This window comes from Pecten maximus, chromosome 14 (assembly GCF_902652985.1).
Source record: "Pecten maximus chromosome 14, xPecMax1.1, whole genome shotgun sequence".
NCBI classification, from domain to species: domain Eukaryota; kingdom Metazoa; phylum Mollusca; class Bivalvia; order Pectinida; family Pectinidae; genus Pecten; species Pecten maximus.
In genome coordinates this window covers 33,204,541-33,230,702 of record NC_047028.1, presented here as the reverse complement: position 1 = coordinate 33,230,702, position 26,162 = coordinate 33,204,541, and the positions used below count along the sequence as shown (strand labels likewise).

Genomic DNA, 26,162 nt, shown 5'->3' with positions numbered 1-26,162 from the left:
ATAGGGGATCTCAGCCCCTTATAGGTAAAATAGAGGATATCAGCCCCTTATAGGTAAGAAAGAGGATCTCAGCCCCTTATAGGTGAGATAGAGTATCTCAGCCCCTTACAGGTGAGATAGGGGATCTCAGCCCCTTATAGGTGAGATAGAGTATCTCAGCCCCTTACAGGTGAGATAGGGGATCTCGGCCTCTTACAGGTGAGATAATGGATCTCAGCCCCTTATAGGTGAGATAGAGTATCTCAGCCCCTTATAGGTAAGATAGAGGATCTCAGCCCCTTATAGGTGAGATAGAGTATCTCAGCCCCTTACAGGTGAGATAGGGGATCTCAGCCCCTAATAGGTGAGATAGGGGATCTCGGCCCCTTATAGGTAAGATAGAGGATCTCGGCCCCTTATAGGTGAGATAGAGTATCTCAGCCCTTTAAAGGTGAGATAATGGATCTCAGCCCCTTATAGGTAATATAGAGTATCTCAGCCCCTTACAGGTGAGATAGGGCATCTCAGCTCCTTACAGGTGAGATAGTGGATCTTATACCAGCCCCTTATTCATGAGATAGAGTATCTCAGCCCCTTATTCATGATAGAGGATCTCGGTCCCTTATAGGTGAGAGAGTGGATCTCAGATTCTTATGGCTGAGATACAGGAAGTTACCAAACACAAGGCTTTCCTAGTGTTATGCTTCAGTTTGATTAATATCTTATCAACAGCTATGGTCAATTAAGGATGGTATCTGTTGAATGTGTGTTTTCAGAGGCTGTGGTATATTCATGCCAGTCTCCTTGCGATAGTGTATAACTGATGCCGACTTTATAGTGCTATCTCACTGAACCATACTGCCACAGACACCCAGCAGGATACCTCACCTGGTCATATTATACTGACAATGGGTGATCCAGTCACCCACTCCTAAGAATGCTGAACATTTAAGAGAGAGAAGGAACTACCATTTTGAAAGACTGGTATGTGAAGGGCATAGAACCAAAGCCTTTCTCACAGAGATGATTATTCAACCCAAAAATGAGGCAGTGCAAAGGGAGGTAATAACAAGGTTATGAATAAAATCTAGTAAAGCAGACAACTAACCCTGTCTAGAAATGTCTACAGAAATATGGCACCGGATCAAACCTGACAAGGGAGACAACTCACCAAATCTATAGTTTTAGCCTTGGCCTTGGACTCGTTACTACACCAGGTTTCACACCAGAGCCACTCCTGTGGTAGAGACTTGATGGCCACCTGGTGGATCATGTTGTTAGGGAGATCCTGGTCCAGGTTAGATAAACTGTTGGGGTCCTGACTCAGGCCCTGGTACTGACCCCGTAGACGGTCGCCCGCGGCGATTCGCCGGAACTTCTTCAGATCTACTACATATAAGGCACTGAAACAAAGAAATAACAGAACATGTTAGAATTTATATTTCAATACTTTCAATGATCTGACCATGTATGAAATATAATTTGAAAGCAGCTATAAAAAATGTTATATATAAAGAAATTTACCGGGCAGACAGCAGCATTCTCGGTAAATTTTCAATTTGGTTTGTTTGTTTTTGTTTAACGTCCTATTAACAGCCAGGGTCATTTAAGGATGTGCCAGGTTTTGGAGGTGGAGGAAAGCCGGAGTACCCAGAGAAAAACCACCGGCCTACAGTCAGTACCTGGCAACTGCCCCACGTAGGTTTCGAACTCGCAACCCAGAGGTGGAGGGCTAGTGATAAAGTGTCGGGACACCTTAACCACTCGGCAACCGCAGTAAATTTTTAAACAGGTTGACAACATATAGTTAGGTGGATTTATTTATGGCATAATATTAGCCTATACGTATTTTGAAAAATATGGCCTCTTCAAAATAGAGAATATATAGCAGGTGTTTTTTGCAGGCAACTTGATTTTATTGAGAATACTGGGAAGGGGTGTCAGCTTCCTATTGGGTTAACATTTGTGTAAGAAAAAAATGTAAGAGACAGAACCCAGACAAACTTTTATCTTTGATGTAGGTCAAAGATCAAAGGTCAAAATGTAGGTCAGTGACCTACTTTTGGTACATGACACAATTAGAGTAGGAGATAGCATCTGAACAACTTTTTCCTTTTCTAATGTAGGTCAAAGGTCATAATGTACATGAAAGTACATGTACTTTCAATGTGTATTTCAGAGCTACCTTGCTTTGGTTAGATGTTACTATGATATCAAATATAAATTATTCCATCATATTTTACCTGATGTGATATTTTCTACCAGCTAAATGACTGGCCCAGTATCCAGACTTCCAAAATCTGAAGAAAAAAAAAAATTGAGCAAATGGTTTCTGCATATTTTCATATACATGTACATACATATTCTATATAATTTTTTTTTGATTATAAATCTTTTCTTGAAAATTCAGAATTACTGTATTTCCAATCATTGATAAATTTATCAATATTTCTAATGCTGCAAAAATGCTTCAAACTTTAAAATATTTCTATTGTTTCAGTGTTTACTATACCTAAATCCATCCATTTCCGTGCGACTACTACAGAACGGGGTGTAACCATATGGGGCACCTCCTAAATCAAAGTCATTAAGCTCTTGTAGATCGGTACGAACAATCTGGAAAAAAGGAAAATGTTTGATGTAAATACCCGAGGTTTTATATAGGTAAATCGAAATCACACGAGACTTCTGTATTAGGTAGTGTTACAGTGTCACAAGTAAATTAACAAACTTGTTATAATGAAACAGATTCCTAAATTCACATAATGAGACTATATTCCGATCTTCTGTGCTTTGTAGCTAAGTATAGGAAATAACATATTAAGCTCAGAAAGCATTTTTAAAATATTTTTTCTTGTAAACCGATGGCTGGTGAAAAAATAAGGAAATTATTACAGGGGCATAACTTCCAGGAAAATGATCAAAACGAAACATCAATCACATGTTTTAGCTAAGTATAGGAAATAACATATTAAGCTCAGAAAGCATTTTTTAAATATTTTTCTTGTAAACCAATGGCTGGTGAAAAAATAAGGAAATTATTACAGGGGCATAACTCCCAGGAAAATGATCAAAACGAAACATCAATCACATGTTTTAGCTAAGTATAGGAAATAACATATTAAGCTCAGAAAGCATTTTTAAAATATTTTTTCTTGTAAAACGATGGCTGGTGAAAAAATAAGGAAATTATTACAGGGGCATAACTCCCAGGAAAATGATCAAAACGAAACATCAATCACAAGTTTTATAGATATATATGGGAATAGAGTCAACGCTGCCGTCGATTCGAGTAGTGAATTAATAGGTCCATCGCCTTCAGTCTGGATACCCTGGGGTACAGGGGATTGAATAAGTAGTATAAACTTTTGTCAAGAAAAGACAATCTTAACAAGCAGGAGGCGGGTTCTTCTAGATTTTACTGGGTAGTTGGTCTATCTGATTGGCCCACTTATAAATTATTTAGTCGGGCTTAAGGAAGCGAAACAGGTAGACCAACTACCCAACAAAATCTAAAAGAACTCGCCTCCTGCCTGTTGAGATTGTCTTTTCTTGACCAAAGTTTCGTAACTATTACTTCAGACAATATTTTGTCTAAAACAGACACCACTTCTCGACCAAAGTTTCATAACTTTTACTTCAGACAATGTTTTGTCTAAAACTGACACCACGATTTCAGTGTTAATTGTTTAATTGTAAGAAGACAATGGTAGTATAGACTGTTAATTAAGAGTTAAAATGATAAAATATCTCGTACATACCTGATCAGCATCGACAAAAATAATTTTCTTAACATCTAAAGGAAACAGCACATCCAAAAATAATATTTTATATCTGAAAAAAATAAATAAATAAATAAATAAACAAATGAAAAAATAACTGAATCTAAAATTGTTTAAAAGCTGTTTTTCACATCAACATTTAAATAATTTTAATATCATTCTGAAAAAAATTTCAACATCTAAAATCAAATTGTTGAAAATTTAAACATGTACTAACTAAATAAATTTCTTTTCCTTTCAATTACAGTATTATTTAAAATATTTGCTTTTCCGAAATATTTTTAAACAGAATTCAACCATACCCCCACATAATTCTTTGTTTTTCTTTCTGTTGGTTTAACCATCGTGGCCATTTGTACTGGACTAATTCAAACTCAAATTCATATTCCTGAGCCATCTTAGGTATAAAATCCTGAAATCAAACAAAACACAAAATAACAAATAGAACATACAGAATAATTTAAAACGTTTAACAGACTTTAACACAGCTCACTTTACAGTTTCTGACTTGAAACTGAAAATGTAAAACTTAACTTTACCCCTTTATAATAATAATTACTAATTATTACTATCACAGATAAATAGAGTTTGACCTTTTATCTACCACAGATAAATAGAGTTTGACCTTTTATCTACCACAGATAAATGGAGTTTGACCTTTTATCTACCACAGATCAATGGAGTTTGACATTTTATCTACCACAGATAAATAGTTTGACCTTTTATCTACCACAGATAAATAGAGTTTGACCTTTTACATACCACAGATAAATGGAGTTTGACCTTTTATCTACCACAGATCAATGGAGTTTGACCTTTTATCTACCACAGATAAATAGTTTGACCTTTTATATACCACAGATAAATAGTTTGACCTTTTATCTACCACAGATAAATAGAGTTTGACCTTTTATCTACCACAGATAAATAGAGTTTGACCTTTTATCTACCACATATAAATGGAGTTTGACCTTTTATCTACCACGGATAAATAGAGTTTGACCTTTTATCTACCACAGATAAATGGAGTTTGACCTTTTATCTACCACAGATAAATAGAGTTTGACCTTTTATCTACCACAGATAAATAGAGTTTGACCTTTTATCTACCACATATAAATAGAGTTTGACCTTTTATCTACCACAGATAAATAGAGTTTGACCTTTTATCTACCAAAGATAAATGGAGTTTGACCTTTTATCTACCACAGATAAATAGAGTTTGACCTTTTATCTACCACAGATAAATAGTTTGACCTTTTATCTACCACAGATAAATAGAGTTTGACCTTTTATCTACCACAGATAAATAGAGTTTGACCTTTTATCTACCACATATAAATGGAGTTTGACCTTTTATCTACCACAGATAAATAGAGTTTGACCTTTTATCTACCACAGATAAATAGAGTTTGACCATTTATCTACCACAGATAAATAAAGTTTGACCTTTTATCTACCACAGATAAATGGAGTTTGACCTTTTATCTACCACAGATAAATAGAGTTTGACCTTTTATCTACCACAGATAAATAGAGTTTGACCTTTTATCTACCACAGATAAATAGAGTTTGACCTTTTATCTACCACAGATAAATAGAGTTTGACCTTTTATCTACCACAGATATACAAGACTTGTGTAAAACATTGAACTATGCTCTTCAGTATTTTTAACTTACCTTAAATGAAGGTGAAAGATAATTCTTTAAAAACCAAAACTTCACTTTAGTTTTTGTATTCTTTAGTACACTCATCATCATTATCCTGGAAATAAAGGAGTTATTTATTTAGTGTTCAATAGAAATCACCACCGAGTCAGTTTCATCTTTCCAGACTCAAGTTTCGTCACTGTGCCTTACACATTTCTTACAGAATTTCTTTCAAGTTTCCAATAGGAAAGTATTATTAGACCTACGGACAACATCTTCATTAAGGAACATTCCTTAAATCCAATAAAACTTCCATATGGAAAATTTAGTTTGAGGATTATTGATGAAATTGAAGCCAGGTCTAATATTGAAATAGAACCATTCCTATTTTTTCTCTCAAGTTTTGTCTTTCTTATACAAACGTTTTTATAAGATCCTTAACTGATGTATTCGATGATATGACAGGAAAAATTGAAATTACATACAGTCATATAATTGATTAATATTTAAAATTTCCATTTTCTAGTATTTGTCAAGGTTATGTCAAAGATATCATTTTAAACAGACAAGAGTTGTTTTAGTAATTGTGGCCCCAAGAATAATAAGTTTTGGAAAATAAATCATTCAAAATAGTCGAATGCTGCACTTTGACTGATATGGGTTTTGTTCAGTCATGTGATAGTAATGTCAGTATCAACTTCTGTAATATAAGACAAAATTTTATCAATAATTGTGACAGTTGAATAATTCTTTGATAAGATGCTTTTGATAATAAATATGCCAGAGCTTTTCATACTGTACCCACCTCATGAGGCGCTCATACATATGTCCCGAGGCCAGGGAAAATATATTGAGAATTTTATCATTGTCTTCTTCGGCTTTATCACCAGTCAATGTACTGCAAACAAAGAAATATACAAATATTTTACTGTACAGTGATAAAAAATCTCACCTTTGAAAACTGAGTAACCTCAAAGAATGAGCTTTAACCTATAGATTAGTTACTTTTGTAAGATGCTTTGGTTCGTTTGGTTTGTTTTTGTTAAACGTCCTATTAACAGCCAGGGTCATTTAAGGACGTGCCAGGTTTGGAGGAGATGGAAAGCGGAGTACCCGGAGAAAAACCACCAGCCTACGGTCAGCACCTGGCAACTGCCCCACGTAGGTTTGAACTCGCAACCCAGAGGTGGAGGGCTAGTGATAAAGTGTCGGGACACCTTAATCACTCGGCCACCACGTAATTGTAAGATGCAATTTTTGTGAAAATCATTAAAATGTAGACTACCATTTGCAATATTTTACGATTTTATGAATTTTACTTATTTTTTTTCTTTTATTTCAGATTGACCTACCAGTTGTATAATCACTGTTACACGATATACAACACTTTATTGTCTGACTTTACTGTGTCATTGAAAATGTATATTTGTAGCATTATACTGTACATATAGTTCTACTACTACAGGATTAGAGTCATGTGTGTATTTCGTTTTCCGAGAAATGCTTAAGACTAAATAAGTATATCTAAAGATGAAGGTTGGCTGACCTTAACACTGGTAAAGTTTACAATTCTATTTCTAATTAATTTTGACAGGGCCACTTAATCTCACAAAAAATACCTTATGTACGATATACCATAACGGTCATTGTACGGTATACCGTAACGGTCATTGTACGGTATACCATAATGGTCATTGTACGGTATACCATAACGGTCATTGTACGGTATACCATGACGGTCATTGTACTGTATACCGTAACGGTCATTGTACTGTATACCATGACGGTCATTGTACGGTATACTGTAACGGTCATTGTACGGTATACCATAATGGTCATTGTACGGTATACTGTAACGGTCATTGTACGGTATACCATAACGGTCATTGTACGGTATACCATAATGGTCATTGTACGGTATACCATGACGGTCATTGTACGGTATACCATGACTGTCATTGTACGGTATACCATAACGGTCATTGTACGGTATACCGTAACGGTCACTGTACGGAATACCGTAACGGTCATTGTACGGTATACCGTAACGGTCATTGTACGGTATACCGTAACGGTCATTGTACGGTATACCGTAACGGTCATTGTACGGTATACCGTAACGGTCATTGTACGGTATACCATAACGGTCATTGTACGGTATACCGTAACGGTCATTGTACGGTATACCGTAACGGTCATTGTACGATATACCTTAACAGTCATTGTACGGTATACCATGACGGTCATTGTACTGTATACCGTAACGGTCATTGTACGGTATAAATGATGGTCATAGTACGGTATACCATAACGGTCATTGTACAGTATATTTAGATTGGGATTATATTGGCTATTGATAATTTTTCTCACAATGGCTGCATTTTAATTTTGAGCTTTTAAATGTATCCTATCCGAGACCATGTCCGATACCTTGAAATAGATTCCCAGATTCCTCGCTCCTGGTCGTCAACCAATAACTGTTCCTCATTCTTCTCTGGTTTCTTTGCAACCTGGAAAGGGAGAAAGGCGAGGTAATCATTTTTGATAATTAGAAATAACTCTTAATTAGAAAACGAAAAAAGAAAAAAAAAATTTAAAGAAGATTTGTGATAGATATATTATAAATGTAAATGAAGGAATGATTTTTTCTAAATCTAAAGATCCATATACACTGTATAGGATACTGTTTGTTTGTTTTTGTTTAACATCCTTTTAACAGACAGAGTTATTTAAGGACGTGCCAGGTTTTGGAGGTGGAGGAAAGCCGGAGTACCCGGAGAAAAACCACCGGCCTACAGTCATTACCTGACAACTGCCCCACGTAGGTTTCGAACTCGCAACCCAGAGGTGGAGGGCTAGTGTTAAAGTGTCAGGACACCTTAACCACTCGGCCACCGCGGCCCCTCTGTATAGGATAACAATGGTCACTATAGTCGAGCCAAACACACATTTGGTACATGTTATACTCATGTGTAGAAAAGCAGGAAGTTACAAATGAATGTTAATGTTTAGCCGACTTTGGCTCATCCATCAATTTTCTTCAATCGACCACAGAACTAGATGTTTCACTATTCATGGTGACAGCATATGTAATGATATGAGACGGAACAGCCGGACCACAGTAAATAGTTGATGATCAAACTGTATTTTATTATTTCGATAACTCTCTCTGCTCCCTGTACCCGACTCCACTTACTTTTATTCTGATGATTTTACTTTTGAAACTGTTCATCACCACGACAACGTCATCAGACCCAGCAGGTGTGTCAGTAAACTCGTGGCTATTGGGGTAAAAATAAAACATAGATATGACCTGCTCAACGTCACCTGAATACTTTATTTGTACATACTTAATTCAACTACAAAACAAGTAATCCCATCAAATCTTGGCACCCACCATTGCATAAAGTTTATTGGTTTAATGTAAAGAACTGTAACAGTTCTGTATTTTTTTGGCACTTTTCTGCATTTTCCTGCAGCACTTTCCTGTATTTTTCTGCACTTTTCTGTAGTTTTGTATACTTTTCCAAACTTTTCTATACTTTTCTGCATTTTTCAAAACTTTTCTGGATTTTTTTTAAACTTTTCTAGATTTTTCTGTACTTTTCAGTATTTTTCAGAACTTCAGTATTTTTCTGTATTCTTCTGAGTTTTCTGTATTTTTCTGTACTTTTGGTATTTTTCTGTTTTTTTTTCTGCTACTGTATTCTTCTGTACTTTCTCCGTACTATCCACATTTGGTTTTCACAAATTTTTAAATATTCAAACTTTTCCTCTGGTCAGTCACTAATTAATTGAGCATTTACTAATGGAGACAAAAAGGACCTTCAAACAAAGGTCCTAATGTTAAGAAATAAACAAACTTCAACTGCCAAAATTCAAAATGACCATATGTGTGTCATTTTGTTTCCAGAAATAAACAAACTTCAACTGCAAAAATGTCCATATGTCTTAATTAAAGACTGCGACTTGTTATTTATCAGAACTGTAATAGTACCTTGCAATATCGTAGAGCTCGAGCGACCTTCCTTCTCTGAGTTTTAAGAACCAGGTACCTGGATTTGCCTTCAACTGGAAGTAACCCTGAAACACAGAAAGAACAAATATAGAAAACAACTCCAATTTAAAGATAGTATGAATGTCAGATATTATGAATTCTTAACATTCCAGACAAGTTTTAAACATCAGATATAAAGAATTCTCAACATTCTAGACAAGTTTTAGATGTCAGATATAATGAATTCTTAACATTCCAGACAAGTTTTAGATGTCAGATATAATGAATTCTTAACATTCCAGACAAGTTTTAGATGTCAGATATAATGAATTCTTAACATTCCAGACAAGTTTTAGATGTCAGATATAATGAATTCTTAACATTCCAGACAAGTTTTAGATGTCAGATATAATGAATTCTTAACATTCCAGACAATTTTTATTATTCTTCATGGCTCATATATTGTTGACATGTTTTAATTTCCTTGTCATGTCAAATCTATCCCATTATATACCAGATTTGCCATGACGATGGTGTCCACGGCAGCCTCCGTCTGGTTACGGCCAAGTGTAAACTGGAGTCCTCTTGGTGGCTGTCCAGTGGTACTGTCAGAACAATGTCCTGTACAGAATAAATTATACTTTATTGTGACGGAATATAGAACACCTTTTATAGATAAAACACAATTTTATCACTGTTCATACTCAAAGATTTTTTTTGCCTGAAAAACTAAAAAGCATTTTGTTGTAAAAATTTAGATACTATAACTTATTATTATTAATTGCAAAAACATTTGTCTCAACTTATATTAATCACTCACTAGGTGGAAGCACATGAGGGGTCTTATTGAGAGGGGAACCAAAGTACAAAGGAAAAACACTTGTGGTTGAGCAGGTAACCTTTCACTTTTCACAAATCTTACTGAACCCTTGTTAACTAGGTGAAATGCTAGTGCGTTACCACTGCCCCAAACAACCCCTCTAGTCTGAAATCTACATATATAAATATAATGTTATACTATCACAAAGCTACTAATGTTTATAGATGGAGTTACTGTATAAGTATTTAATGTTTTCCCATTAAAATAATTTTTCCTAATTAAAGAAAAGTTTATTACCGTGTTGTACGACTTACCTTCCAACAGAAGATACTCCAGGTCGAAGTCAGCGTTTATTCCCGACTTTGTCTAATAAAACAGAAATAGCACATTATCATTATGCACAGAAGTAATGACGGTGTCATATAAGATTTGTCATCCTCATGAAATACTCAGTCGAATATTTTGGGGGATTAAAAATTTAAATGACACCAGCTAGATCTGTCGACTGTTGACAGACTTCATTCAAATTTCTTTCACAATCATCAAGATTCCAGACAACTAAGGCTGAAAAATACTGAATTTCTTATCCAAACTCTTGCCATATATGGGGATAAGAATATTGGGGGGAGGGGTTAATATTGTGTTTTGTTTTGAGGGGAGGGGTTAATATTGTGTTTGTTTTGAGGGGAGGGGTTAATATTGTGTTTGTTTTGAGGGGAGGGGTTAATATTGTGTTTGTTTGGGGGGAGGGGTTAATATTGTGTTTGTTTGGGGGGAGGGGTTAATATTGTGTTTGATTTAGGGGGAGGGGTTAATATTGTGTTTGTTTGGGGGGAAGGGGTTAATATTGTGTTTGTTTGAGGGGAGGGGTTAATATTGTGTTTGTTTTGAGGGGAGGGGTTAATATTGTGTTTGTTTTGAGGGGAGGGGTTAATATTGTGTTGTTTGGGGGGGAGGGGTTAATTATATAATATTGTGTTTGATTTAGGGGGAGGGTTAATATTATGTTTGTTTGGGGGGGGGAGGGGTTAATATTGTGTTTGTTTGGGAGGAGGGGTTAATATTGTGTTTGTTTGGGGGGAGGGGTTAATTATATAATATTGTGTTTGTTTGGGGGGGGGGGAGGGGTTAATATTGTGTTTGTTTGGGAGGAGGGGTTAATATTGTGTTTGTTTTGGGGGGAGGGGTTAATATTGTGTTTGTTTGGGGGGGGGGGGGGTTATTATTGTGTTTGTTTTGGGGGGAGGGGTTAATATTGTGTTTTGTTTGGAGGAGGTTGAGGCGGGGTTATATTGTGTTTGTTTTGGGGGGGAGGGGTTAATAATGTGTTATGTTTGGGGTGGGGGGGTTATTATTTGTGTTTGTTTTGGGGGGAGGGGTTAATATTGTGTTTGTTTTGAGGGGAGGGGTTAATATTGTGTTTTGTTTTGGGGGGAAGGGTTAATATTGTGTTTGTTTTGAGGGGTTAATATTATGTTTCTTTCAGGGGGGGGGGGGTTAAATATTGTGTTTGTTTTAGGGGAGGGGTTAATATTGTGTTTACTTTAGGAGGAGGTGTCACATTTGCAGGAAAATCAATTTATCTTATCCATTTACCTACCTCCTCTAACAGAATATTGTCAAGGTCGTAAGGGGCCTTCACTGCCTCCACCAACCAGCTTTCAGATGGGCTCATTCCAAGTGTGAGCAGGGACTTGGTTGGCATGTCAGTAAATTTGGCCATGGGACCATCTGAATAGGACCCATCTACTTTAAATGATACGGATGGTTCTAACACATATCTGTAAAATCTGGAAACAAAAGAATAAAATTACAAAGTGATATTCGTATCTGTTGTAAGAATTTTAAAATTGTTTATTTGTAAAACAGGGAAGAATCAGTGCAGAGGAATTATACAGATTCAAGAATTATACAGATATATTAACATTCCCACTGCACAGTGCCTATATGTTACTACTAACCCAAATGTATGATATATCCCAGTGTTGACATTGGCATTTAGGCTGCTGCGTAGTAATACATTTATCAGAGTTCAAGGGGTCATTTTGTGCATTTTGGAAAGATATTAATTATCAAATATTAAACATGGTCAATATTAGTTAAATATTGGAATTAAAGCATTTGAAGTTAAGAACGGTGTTGAATTTATCATTGTATAAGCAGTTTATCAGTGGGACTATTTCATTTAGTGTCAATGTTTTGTCGGTGGCCTGGAACAAAACTCGGACAGTTTTTCCCTACAGTTCATGTATATCTTGGCTACGTACGATAGAAATTACTTACGTTATCACAGGTAACTCAGACAATTTGTCTTTACAGTTCATGTATATCTTGATGTCCACATTGGCAACTTCCCTCAAAATCTAAAATAAGAAAATTAGGAAATCAGAATTTTTTATTTCATAGTATTAAAATTCAGATGTCGTTCCATCACATGTGAAGTGGGGAGAGAATATTTTCTATCTTACAAATACCCCCCACACCCGCTATTCCACACCCACACCCACATCCACTATCCCACACCCACATCCACTATCCCACACCCACAACACTATCCCACACCCACAACACTATCCCACACCCATTATCCCACACCAACATCCACTATCCCACACTGACACCCAATATCCCACACCCATTATCCCACACCAACACCCACTATCCCACACTGACACCCACTATCCCACACCAACACCGACATCCACTATCCCACACACGATATACCACACCCACAACACTATTCCACACCCACTATTCCACACCGACATCCACTATCCCACACATACACCGACACCAACACAGACATCCGCTATCCCACACCCACAACACTATCCCACACCGACACCCACATCCACTATCCCACACCCATATCCACTATTCCACATCCACAACACTATCCCACACCGGCATCCACTATCCCACACTGACACCCACTATCCCACACTGACACCCACATCCACTATCCAACACACGATATCCCACACTGACACCCACTATCCCACACATGATATCCCACTATCCCACACACGATATCCCACTATCCCACACCTACACCCACATCCACTATCCCACACACGATATCCCACACTGACACCCACATCCACTATCCCACACCTACACCCACATCCACTATCCCACACAGATATCCCACAGCCTCTATCCCACACAGATATCCCACAGCCACAACCACTATCCCACACCAACATCCACTATCAAATACCCACATCCGCTATCTATCCCACACTCACTATCCCACACACAATATCTCACACCCACATCCAATATCCCACAATAACAACCACTATCCCACACTGACACCAACTATCTCACACCGATACCCACACCGACATCCACTATCCCACACCTACATCCACTATCCCACACCTACACCCACTATCCCACACCGACAACCACTATCCCACACACGATATCCCACACCCACTATCCCACACCTACACCCACTATCCCATAAATACTCATCTTTATTTCATAATATACAATCCGAACATCTTAAGATTCAGGTTGTGATCATTGACTCCCACAAACTTGATTCAATTGTTGTAATGTGGTTCCAATGCCCCACAGAAATATTTTGTATTAACTACGTTTTATACATAAGTCTATTAGATTACCAATGTAGCTTTTGAAATATTTTTTTTATCAAATGTTAAATTAAAACTGCAAGAAAAGTTGAGGAATTCATAATCAATCATCTCAACATTTTGTTTTGCCTCCAGATTTCACAACGATTTTAAACAGATGAAACTTTAAGTTTATTCAAAGTCAATTTCTTTTAAAAAAATTTTAAAACAAATTTTATGAAGATCAAGAAACATTATTTACAAACATCAGTCCAAACACATTAAACTTCAACATGAACCTTTATCTTCAGAAATTGAGGTGGAACCTTTGAAGACCAGTTGAGGTATTTTGATGTTACAACAGTGTTGAAGTATGTATACACACCATAAGGATAGCCGACATTTTCTGGGCGTCCCTCGAGGCTGGATCAAGGATAACCTCTATCTGGTAGGCCGGGCCTCCAGGAATGGCAGCCAGTTTGATAACACTGAGGAGGGGAACGGTGAATTATGAACAACGAGAAACTTCATGAGTACACATTAAACAAGTCAATCTTTAGTGACTCTGTGTTGGGTTTGGTTTCGTATTGTTTAACCTCCTATCAACAGATATAGACATTTAAGGATGGCCTCCCTGTGTTGGGTTTGGTTTCGTATTGTGTAACCTCCTATCAACAGATATAGACATTTAAGGATGGCCTCCCTGTGTGGGTTTGGTTTCGTATTGTTTAACCTCCTATCAACAGATATAGACATTTAAGGATGGCCTCCCTGTGTTGGGTTTGGTTTCGTATTGTGTAACCTCCTATCAACAGATATAAACATTTAAGGATGGCCTCCCTGTGTGGGTTTGGTTTCGTATTGTTTAACCTCCTATCAACAGATATAAACATTTAAGGATGGCCTCCCATGTGTGTAAGTTCAGGCTTGTAGTGTATACTAGTATGATTTGGGAGACTGCGGTATGTTACCTCACTAAGAAGCATGCTGCCAAAGACATCCAGCAGCACACCTCACCCGATCACATTACATTGACAACGGACGAACCAATCGTCCCCACTCCCAGAATGTTGAGCGCAGGGGCAGGTACTACCAATCTTATAGACTCTGTAAGGACAGAGCCCAAAGCCTTCCTCAAAAGGGCCAATGTTCAAGGAAAGGTCACAAAGGTGAAAGTTCAAGGAAAGGTTAAATGTGAGGCAGTGACAGCAGAGACATTCAGGAAGAAGAAAAAGACAAGAGATCCCAGAGGGATCTTGGCGCCCACCATTGAATGATCTTTATAGGTTCCATGTCAGATTGATCTTTTCTCTACTTTTCCCTTCTTCTAAGTCTTACTAATCTGTGTAAATTCAGAAACAGCCCTCTAGATCTAGTACTTTTCAAACAAGGGGAACCTATATATAAAATTTAAGATTTAGCGATAATGGCTGTCTGTCGGCCATGTTGTTTTCCGATTGGTCCCAAAATGCAATACCAGGGACCAAGGGGAACCTACATATGAAATTTGAGAAAGATCCCTTCAGTACTTTCTCAGAAATAGCGATAACAAACTTCAATTGTCAATGACTGCCTGTCGGCCATGTTGTTTTCCGATTGGTCTTTAAATGCAATATGCATAACTAGGCACAGAGGGGAACCTACATATGAAATTTCAGAAAGATCCCTTCAGTACTTTCTGAGAAATAGCGATAACAAACTTCAATTGTCAAAATCCAAGATGGCTGCCTGTCGGCCATGTTGTTTTCCAATTGGTCTCAAAACGCAATATGCATAACTAGGCACCAAGAGGAACCTTTATATGAAATTTCAGAAAGATCCCTTCATAAGTTTCTGAGAAATAGCGATAACAAACTTCAATTGTCAAAATCCAAGATGGCTGCCTGTCGGCCATGTTGTTTTCCGATTGGTCTCAAAACGCAATATGCATAACTAGGCACCAAGGGGAATCTACATATGAAATTTGAGAAAGATCCCTTCAGTACTTTCTCAGAAATAGCGATAACAAACTTCAATTGTCAAAATCCAAGATGGCTGCCTGTCGGCCATGTTGTTTTCCGATTGGTCTCAAAACGCAATATGCATAACTAGGCACCAAGGGGAATCTACATATGAAATTTGAGAAAGATCCCTTCAGTACTTTCTCAGAAATAGCGATAACAAACTTCAATTGTCAAAATCCAAGATGGCTGCCTGTCGGCCATGTTGTTTTCCGATTGGTCTCAAAATGCAATATGCATAACTAGGCACCAAGGGGAACCTACATGAGAAATTTGAGAAAGATCCCTTCAGTACTTTCTCAGAAATAGCGATAACAAACTTCAATTGTCAAAATCCAAGATGGCTGCCTGTCGGCCATATTGTTTTCCGATTGGTCTCAAAATGCAATATGCATAACTAGGCACCAAGGGGAGTCTACATATGAAATTTGAGAAAGATCCCTTCAGTACTTTCTCAGAAATAGCGATAACAAACTTCAATTATCAAAATCCAAGATGGCTACCTGTCGGCCATGTTGTTTTCCGATTGGTCTCAAAATGCAATATGCATAACTAGGCACCAAGGGAAGCCTACATATGAAATTTGAGAAAGATCCCATCAGTACTTTCTCAGAAATAGCGATAACAAACTTCAATTATCAAAATCCAAGATGGCTGCCTGTCGGCCATGTTGTTTTCCGATTGGTCTCAAAATGCAATATGCATAACTAGGCACCAAGGGAAGCCTACATATGAAATTTGAGAAAGATCCCTTCAGTACTTTCTCAGAAATACCGATAACAAACTTCAATTGTCAAAATCCAAGATGGCTGCCTGTCGGCCATGTTGTTTTCCGATTGGTCTCAAAATGCAATATGCATAACTAGGCACCAAGGGGAACCCACATATGAAATTTGGGAAAGATCCCTTCAGTACTCTCTGAGGATTAGCGATAACAAGAATTGTTTACGGACGGACGGACGGAGGGACGGACGGAGGGACGGACGGACGGACGGAGGGACGGACGGACGACGGACCACGGACGCAGGGCGATTTGAATAGCCCACCATCTGATGATGGTGGGCTAAAAATATACCAAATTTAGTCGCCTCTTATCATGCAATAGAGGCAGCAGGTACAATTTGGCTAGGGGCCGTGGTGGCCGAGTGGTTAAGGTGTCCCGACATTTTATCACTAGCCCTCAACCTCTGGGTTGCGTGTTTAAAACACACATGGGGCAGTTGCCCGGTACTGACCATAGATCAGTGGTTTTTTCTCCCGAGTATTCTGGCTTTCCTCCACCTCTAAAACCAGGCATGTCCTTAAATGACCCTGGCTGTTAATAGGACGTTAAACAAAACAAACCAAACCAAACCAAACCATTTATAATATTAAGAGCCTGAAGTGTTTAAACAGGTCGAAAGATATGTCTAAATCTTGATGGGGAAGTACAATAGCCCAAAATTCAATAAATTTCATTATTTTCAATTTTAGATTTCAAAAGAACATTCAGCATATGTGTATTTTAAACAGTGCCAGAAATCAAATGAATTAAAATACTGCATGCAGGTTGATATTGTTTAATGTCTGCAGCTATTTTAATTGAGTTAATATGATAGGAGATGGAGGAGCAGTTGACCAATAATCAGTCCATCACGTTTTATCTGGAACAGAAGGTGTTAATGTATTATGAAGGGGAGATAACTCTATGAGGGACTTGTACCTGTGTTGGTCACCAGAGTACTGGACCTCCTTCCTCTCTTTCGTCGACCCAGACTGACTGAGGAGAGACGACACCTTCATCACAAGGTCACTGCCCCTGTAAAACAACAGTTTGATTTATTAGCATTCGTAAGGACACCAGAAATGGTTTAAAGACGGTACATTATAGTCAGTGTGTTCATCATTTGTCAAAACCACATCAAATGACACATATAGTAGCAGCTTATTCTTCTTCATAAATTTGATTTTAAACGTAATAGAAAAGTGATCAGGGGCTCACATGTAACCCCACTCCCTCTAAAAAGTAGGGAAGTGTGACCTTTAACCTTGAACAATGGCCAACAAAATCTGATCTGGAGTAGAATTTCATGCTGTGATGTTATGGTGTGAATATGAACTAAATTTGTCGAGGTTCATTTGATATTTTGTATGAGAATGACACACAGACAAATTGTTTATAAGTTACCTTTGTAACCATGTAACAGGACCATGTCGCCATAAAACACATGTGTAATAAGACTATTGTGGTGTGGTGAAATTGTCTATGATGTCACAATAAATATATGACATCACACGATTGGCTCTGTTGAGAAACACAACATACCAACTGAACTGATATATACAGAAGTTAATTTTATAATTTTCACTTAAATATTCTCAAAAATATGTCGTCTAAAGTGATAAACAGAATCTTAAACTCTTGGAATTTATTGATTTTTCATTTATTAAGTTCAATACTTTGATATGACATTCGTCTTAAAGCTTCTGGCATGTCAAATTAATTAACTATTGAACTTGTTTAATAATCTTAATATTTCACATTTGAACTCGCTTAATAATTTAATATTTCACAGTCCTATCAAGACTCTCTTTATGGCTGATGATAAAAGTTTTAATTCATGTCTTGAATTAAAGCTTTTTTCATCAGCCATAAAGAGAGTCTTGATATGACTGTGAAATATGAAAAAAATAAATATTTTGTTGTCTGTAAACCCAAATTTGGATTGTAAATTTAAAGTCCAAAATTGGGTTGTATATATAAACCTAGTACAAAGAGAGACTGGAGTCCTGTATATACATATAAACCTCAGCCTCAGCATCAATCTGACTACCTCTCATCCTTGTGTCCCAAGGTTTGGAGCAGACCCTTGATTTTCTTGGCAGAATTCTGGAAGACATATTTCTGGAATAGGTCGACATCATCCTGTATAAATCGCTCGCCTTCGTCGAGGGGACCCAGAACCTAGAATGAAAATAGGTCTTTATAAAACTCAAACAAGAATGTTTATGTCTTTGAAATATAATGTACCAACTTAAGGTATCATATATATGTCTTTTAGGATGTGTATGTGTCCAACATAAAGGTTATTTGTATTTACAAGTTTCCTTATTTCCATGGTACTTATAATTGAACATCAACGGAAAGTTTCCTAAATGACATGACATTGTCCTTTTCAAATGTTCTGCAAAAATCCTGTTGTAATGTACATATTTTGTTAGGTCGTATTTTCAGACTAAGAGTTTTAACGTTTTAATGTAGTGTGTTAAAAAGGAAAATTTATTTCCAGGATAAATTTTGATTAAATGCATTTTTAATGCAAGATCTAAAATGAAATGAAAATTTTTTTTTTTTACTTATTTGAACTATTTCAAAAACACCAAATTGAATATGATTTTCATTAACATTATTTTTTTCTTTTGCAAAATAAGTTTTAACAAAATTCAGAAAATATTGTTTTCAATAATTTTCTATTAAGAATTTCCTTCTTTCAATAAGTTGGAAAAATATTACAAGAAGGACAGTATTTCACATATAATTTCCAAAGACATGTATCTATAAAACAGGTGTAGGTAGTAGTGTTAGCTTTATTTGTGAATAATTAATTTTTCTTTGTTTTCGTGGTAAATACTCAAATGTGATTGGTCGAAAAATTCTTTCTATGAAAGAAATTCCGAGAATGGCGCGAAAAATGTGACGTCACAATACGACAATTGACGTTGCGTATTGATTTGAGAAAAAGAATCCCATTTAAAACCAGTAAAATTGTACATAAAACATGTTTTAAATTAAATTTCAAAAATTAATTATAAGCGTTGATGTCAATTTTTTTTTAGTTTCATCGGGGTATGAAACAAATTTTGTTTGCAAACTTCTGTAAGAATCCGCTATGCGGATTCATACAGTTTGCAAACAAAATTTGTTTCATACCCCGATGAAACTAAAAAAAAATGACATCAATGCTTAAATATCAATATCACTTTCAGTCTGTAAACTGGTCTAATCTGCCTCACCTGACCGTTAGCCAGTATTCCCCTCGCCGACTCCTCCCACCCTAACACCTTGTCAACAAACGCTCGGTGGACCTTGATGAAGTCGATAGTCTGGACTTCCTCTGCCAGTAAGAAAGTCATAGTGTCCATACCCTGTAGATATAAAGGTACAAAAGTTCAAAGTTCATGTTACATAACATAGTCTCTTGGTTAGATGAGATATGTTTCATTCTGGTAATAACCCTACAATAACAAATACAGTACATTCCACTTAATCGGGTAACGCTTAATAGGGTATTTCGTTTATTGGGGTAAAAATTCAAAAACCAAAACCATTTTGCTCTTGAATTATGTTAAAAAAATTTTTTTAATTAGGTTGGAAAAGTCGTATTTTTTGGTTATTCGACTACGACAAACTGACCAAAAAAAAAGAAATGCTCCAATTTTCACGAAAGTCATAATGTACTTCTTTAAGTTTTAGACATTTATCAACAAATAGGGTAATTTAGATGGTTATAATGTCAAAAAACGATAAAATATTACCTTAAACGATAATGTTATGTCAGATTTTTGTCATGTTTAGAACTGTGTTGTTGTTCTGCCTCATGGGGTTTTCCCCCCTAACAGGAAATCAATTAGGCATTGTGGGTAAAATTAAATGTCATTTTTTGGCGACATGCATTTCGGCTTATTGCATAAGTCGGTTAATCGGTTAAAAAGCCTCCGCAAATAGGCAACCTAATTAAGCGGAAAGCACTATACAATTCGTCACACACTCATATCAAATACACTACAGACCTGACAATTCAAGGGACATAACTCATATGTGCATATTTAAAAGATATGGACATGAAAATAATTATAACAATACAATAACTGCTATAGATGAGTTAACAGATCATTATACTAATAATATTAAATTTTCAGAATCTAGATATCAATAACCAGAGTACATCTGCCTAGTTATTTACTTGAAAAAGACAACGAATTTAACAATACATAAAATATTTGCATTTACTTTTATTTCATACACAAAATGTAAATACACATTAAATACATATAAATTAAAAAAAAAAAATTGTCCTGTTACACACACATAACAGCTTACAATTTTGTTCTTTTCAGATTTCCATGGTAAAAGTACTGCATCAAAATACTTAGCCGTATGAATGCTTGAATTGTACCGCAGTAATTCTGATGTCAGATGGTAAATATTGGTGTGTTGAATTAATTTAAGCACGAGTTTCAAATTGATCTTGTGGAGAAAGTACATTTAGGTTTGGAGATGGTAATGTTTTCCTCCAATAACATTTCCGAAAATGCTTTTTCCTCTCAGGCATGACAATAATTTGTTAACAGTGAGTGATTGCTACATTGTAATGAGAAGAAATACTTACGTTGACCTCAAAATCACTGAGCTTTTTGTCACCAGCGAGGAGGGCTTTAACATTTTCTTCCTTTACCAGTTTGGTGATGAAGGATTTGGCGAGACCTGGCTCAAGGTTAGTAAGGGCAGCATACACAGCGCGGGATATGGGGTAGTCCTCATCTGCCCTCCATGGCCGACTGTTAAATATCACGCCTAGTCTCAGGTCATGTGAGTGTTTCTGTTTAAAAAAAATAAATAAATAAAATGAACAGAAAAGTTGAGTACAAACATTAGGCTGACCATGATTATCGGATTAGCTGGAGTGCTTGCATAGCAGTGACCATAATTACCTGTAGACCTATAGAATGTTACAGCAGTTGGAACACAAACATTCCAGTAACCGTGATTTTCTTGACAAAGAACACATTAGCTGTACAAACATTACACTAACCATGATTATCTATAAACTTAGAGACTTTATTGTATGTCGGTTGGAATACAAACATTCTAGAAACCCTGAATTTTGGGGGACCATCACATAAAAAAGAAAAACCTACAAAGTTTAAAATTAGCTTTTGATTTTCATCACAATATATAACTAAATATTATATGTTAATTAAGGTTTTCCTTACCAGTTGTTTGAGAGCGGAATACAACAGATCTCGACCTTCAGGAGTCTCAAGGTCACAGACGACCCACATGGTTACAGGTCGGAGCATGTTCTCATCTGCAAAATATAAATTGCTTTGAATATTTTTTACAGACAGTTCTGGATTGCTGAAACTATCTTATGCATAAAATTGAACTGCTTGCACTGTATCATATCAGAGAGGTACTTTTTCAGGACAGGGTGATTTGATCATTTTTCAACCACACAACTTATTTCATGAATTAAACATGTGATTGATCATGTAATGACAATCAAAAGGTACACAGGAACCGATGACATGTTTAAAAGACGTGTCGACAAGAACTGATGACACATCTCAAAGGTCCACAAGAACTGATAACACATCTCAAAGGTACACAAGAACTGATGACACTTTTAAAATGTTCACAAGAACTGATGATGCATTCAAAAGGTACACATGTCAAGAACTGATGCCATATCTAAAAGTACAAAATAACTGATGACACGTAAAATGTTCACAAGAATCAAGGTATTTCTGGATTAACAGATAACCCTGACTTATTTCTTACAAGAGATGACTCTACTACAAGTCATAAGTAAACAATAGAAATTCCCTCGACTCATATTTAAAATGTATGCATATTAAGATATGTGTGATATTTTATTACATGTATCTAGGCTGAAAATGTAGATATGGACATTGGAAAACCTCACCTTTCCTTGTTAAATATTTCATATTCTGGGTCATAATGGAAGTCATAGCTTTGGTGTTCAGCACGCTGAATTTATGTACGTCATTGTACACGTTGGCTTCTGTAAGCAGAGTTCAAAACATTGTAGGGTATAAACACATCAAGTAGTTAGCGGACAAAAATAAATAGTAAATCGATAAAAAAGTCAAGGTCAAATGCAATTGCAAGCATGAACATGTGCTTTATCTGTGAAGTTTTGGTGACTACACTTTATCATCTTAAAATGACCCATGAAGCCATGGCCATGAACAACAGTAGTAACTATTAAACCACGATACTAGATATGCCAGAGTCAGTTCATATAGCCTTCTTGTCTAGACTTAGAACTGATGTCAGAATTCGAAGAAGGCAACAAAAAGTAGTCACTAAAAACATAAGAGTTATTCAAATTAGGTCACCATACCAGTACAGCAATCAAAGGTCAAAAGTTCAAATATCTAGCTGAATACACTCTCAGCAGAAATATTTTCAATACCAATTTTATTTTTTTGGTATATGGTTTTATTATTTAATATATTATGTTCATATAAGTCCAGTACAATTTGACATAATTACACACCCAGTCTAACAGTAAAGTCGAGAGATTTCTTGGCTGGTGTGAGCACCCTTGAGTTTAGTCGAGGCAGAACATTGTCACGCTCCATGAGCCATTCTTGAACATTGACAGAGTCATGGAGAGTGCCTTGGTACACAGCCTTCTGTATGGCTGGCGTGTGGGCGATGATCGAGGAGACCACACCCTCCTCAAACGCTTCCTCCGTCAGGTGTTTCTTGTCCATCGGCACACCGTTCATCAGGACCTGGGGGAAATCCTTCAGCCCCGATTTGGACACAAAATCGTTGGAAGCCTGCACAAAGTTTTTAACAAATTTAAATCTCACAATATGTTATTTTCATATTAGCATAAACGGTTGATTAATGCTGAATTTCATTATCAACAAATGATATGATAATAATTTCAGTTTCTGTGACAGTGTAGTGTTCAGAGTGTCCCTACTTATTCCGGCTTTAGCCATCCTTATTTTACACATTTTTACTTTAAACATTTGTAAAATAAAATCAAAAGGCAGTAAATACAGTCAGTGTATTAAATGGCTAAAATAGTGAGAAAAGTTCAAAATAATTTATAAGGTTAGAGAAGAAAAAATACTAAATATTTTCTAATAATAGTTCATAATATTCAGGTATAATTATTCTACAATGTCAAATTCAACAAAATGTTTAATCTCTAAGAATATTTAGGAAATCTGAGATACAGAAATAACAATGCGCATACATGTATCTATTTAGGGGAATAATGAGCCATTTTCCTGCCAAGATACAAACGCATGATTTCAGAGTTTTAGAAAGGAAAAATGTTCTGCTGTAAAAAAACAACTGTATTTTGTTGACAAGGAAACAAACCTTTCTGAGGATATTATAGTCTTCGTCGTCCCCAAAAACTGATCCTTCGTCGGCGTCAGAATAGGAGCGATGGAATTCCTTTACTACTATGTCTGCTGTCAGATCCTTGGACTGAGCTTTCTCATACACCTAAAGATACACGGTAATAATTACCTACATGTTTAAATTCTTCAACAATACATTAAACTGTCACCAGGATGGCTGACTAATACCCCCACTCCACAATCCACCCTGATTCCCACTCCGCCCCAAACACTTGTTGATTTAGACTAGAACTGTCACCAGGATGGCTGACTAATACCCCCACTCCACAATCCACCCTGATTCCCACTCCGCCCCAAACACTTGTTGATTATGTCTAGAACTGTCACCAGGATGGCTGACTAATACCCCCCACTCCACAATCCACTCTGATTCCCACCCCGCCCCAAACACTTGTTGATTAAGACTAGAACTGTCACCAGGATGGCTGACTAATACCCCACTCCACAATCCACCCTGATTCCCACTCCGCCCCAAACACTTGTTGATTAAGACTAGAACTGTTACTAGGATGGCTGACTAATACCCCCACTCCACAATTCACCCAAGGGGCATGCATAAAAGGGTCAAATCAAAAATAGTGCATAACTTCAGCGCTTGCTGACAACATCAGCAAAGTTTTGAGAAGTTTTAATGAAATCTGTTTGAAGGTCAACAATGGAAAACAAACATACTAAAAGTTTATTTCTAATTCTATTTTTACAATCTTCTTGTCACTTTCTAAAATCATAAGTAAAAACCATCAGAAACTTACATCAGTGATGAAAGATATTGCCCTTTCTGCACTCTCCTCCCTAATTAGGTAATCAAAAGCTCGAGAAATGGCCACTCCTGCATCATCATACCCTGTCACCTCTCGATCAGAGTCAACGACAAGCACTATACCGATTCGTATTGGTGCGCTGTGAACCAAAAACGCCTCGGCCATCTTCAGCAATTCTCTACTGTTCTTTTCTAAAGGATCCACGACAAAAACCTGGAATGAAAAAACAAGAGGCCCATGGGCCTTAACGGTCATCTGACAAACACTTACACTTACAGCAGGGACACACCCCTCAATCCAGCATTATTACCATAAATCATTTATCGCAGCCAGTTATGTTTTAGATCAAATTTGGTTTTTATCCATTTAGCTTGTCCAGGAAGAGCAGCATCATAAAGCAAAATTTTAGCCAAGTTCCCATTTTTGGGGCATGCCCCTCTGTGTCCCAATGGGTCAGACAAGACTCATTTATATCAATTAGGATTGCCTTTCCCCAATGATGTTTCATGCTAAATATAGTTGTAATCAATTAAGGCATTAAGGAGGAATTGCATTTTAAAGAAATGTTTAACCTAAGCGCTCCTTTTGCCCCATCTTTTTTTCCCCAGGGGTCAAACCTGTCTCATTAAAAAATATGATTGCCGTCACCTTATATTTCACATCAAATTAGGTTGTAATCCACCAAAAGGTTAGGGAGGATTAGGATTTAACAGAAAATATTCACCAAAGTTCCCCTTTTGGGGCCCTGCCCCTAAGGCCCCAGGGGTCACACTAGCCTCGTTTATATAAAATATGACCACCCTTCCCAAAGGATGTTTCACACCATATTTCGTATTAATCCACCCAAGGGTTAGAGAGAAGTAGGATTTATAGCAAAAATTCACCAAAGTTCCCCTTTTGGGGCCCCGCCCCTCTGGCCCTAGGGGTCAAACCAGCCTCATTTATATAAAATATGATTGTCCTCCTCCAATGATGTTTCACACAATATCTGGTTGAAATCCACCAAAGGGTTAAGGAGGAGTAGGATTTTATAGCAAAATTTCATCAAAGTTCCCCTTTTGGGGCCCTGCCCTTCTGGCCCCAGGGGCCACACCAGCCTAATTTATATAAAATATGACCACCCTCCCCCAATGATGTTTCACACAATATCTGGTTGAAATCCACCAAAGGGTTAAGGAGGAGTAGGATTTTATAGCAAAATTTCATAAAAGTTCCCCTTTTGGGGCCCCGCCCCTCAGGCCCCAGGGGCCACACCAGCCTCATTTATATAAAATATGACCACCCTCCCCCAATGATGTTTCACACAATATCTGGTTGAAATCCACCAAAGGGTTAAGGAGGAGTAGGATTTTATAGCAAAATTTCATCAAAGTTCCCCATTTGGGGCCCCGCCCCTCAGGCCCCAGGGGTCACACTAGCC

At 36.9% G+C, this 26,162-nt stretch overlaps 1 protein-coding gene across 2 annotated transcripts in view; it reads right to left on the bottom strand.

The window, feature by feature from the left end:
• Positions 1–26,162, bottom strand: part of LOC117341645 (UDP-glucose:glycoprotein glucosyltransferase 1-like) — a 54,731-nt gene that overhangs the window by 5,974 nt on the left and 22,595 nt on the right. For both annotated transcript variants that reach the window (XR_004535684.1, XM_033903502.1), the window contains exons 15-38: positions 24,734–24,955; positions 23,938–24,066; positions 23,093–23,381; positions 22,496–22,594; positions 21,783–21,877; positions 21,179–21,388; positions 19,803–19,934; positions 18,623–18,753; positions 17,512–17,607; positions 14,195–14,297; positions 12,512–12,591; positions 11,829–12,018; positions 10,543–10,594; positions 9,923–10,029; positions 9,409–9,494; positions 8,608–8,692; positions 7,842–7,921; positions 6,217–6,309; positions 5,442–5,526; positions 4,064–4,173; positions 3,741–3,813; positions 2,492–2,595; positions 2,223–2,279; positions 1,151–1,382 (exon numbers count right to left, since the gene is read on the bottom strand). Coding sequence is in view for 1 of the 2 variants with exons in the window: in XM_033903502.1 (XP_033759393.1) it covers positions 1,151–1,382; positions 2,223–2,279; positions 2,492–2,595; positions 3,741–3,813; positions 4,064–4,173; positions 5,442–5,526; positions 6,217–6,309; positions 7,842–7,921; positions 8,608–8,692; positions 9,409–9,494; positions 9,923–10,029; positions 10,543–10,594; positions 11,829–12,018; positions 12,512–12,591; positions 14,195–14,297; positions 17,512–17,607; positions 18,623–18,753; positions 19,803–19,934; positions 21,179–21,388; positions 21,783–21,877; positions 22,496–22,594; positions 23,093–23,381; positions 23,938–24,066; positions 24,734–24,955 (2,940 nt within the window). In the remaining variant the exon portion in view is untranslated. The remainder of the gene's footprint in view (positions 1–1,150; positions 1,383–2,222; positions 2,280–2,491; positions 2,596–3,740; positions 3,814–4,063; positions 4,174–5,441; positions 5,527–6,216; positions 6,310–7,841; positions 7,922–8,607; positions 8,693–9,408; positions 9,495–9,922; positions 10,030–10,542; positions 10,595–11,828; positions 12,019–12,511; positions 12,592–14,194; positions 14,298–17,511; positions 17,608–18,622; positions 18,754–19,802; positions 19,935–21,178; positions 21,389–21,782; positions 21,878–22,495; positions 22,595–23,092; positions 23,382–23,937; positions 24,067–24,733; positions 24,956–26,162) is intronic.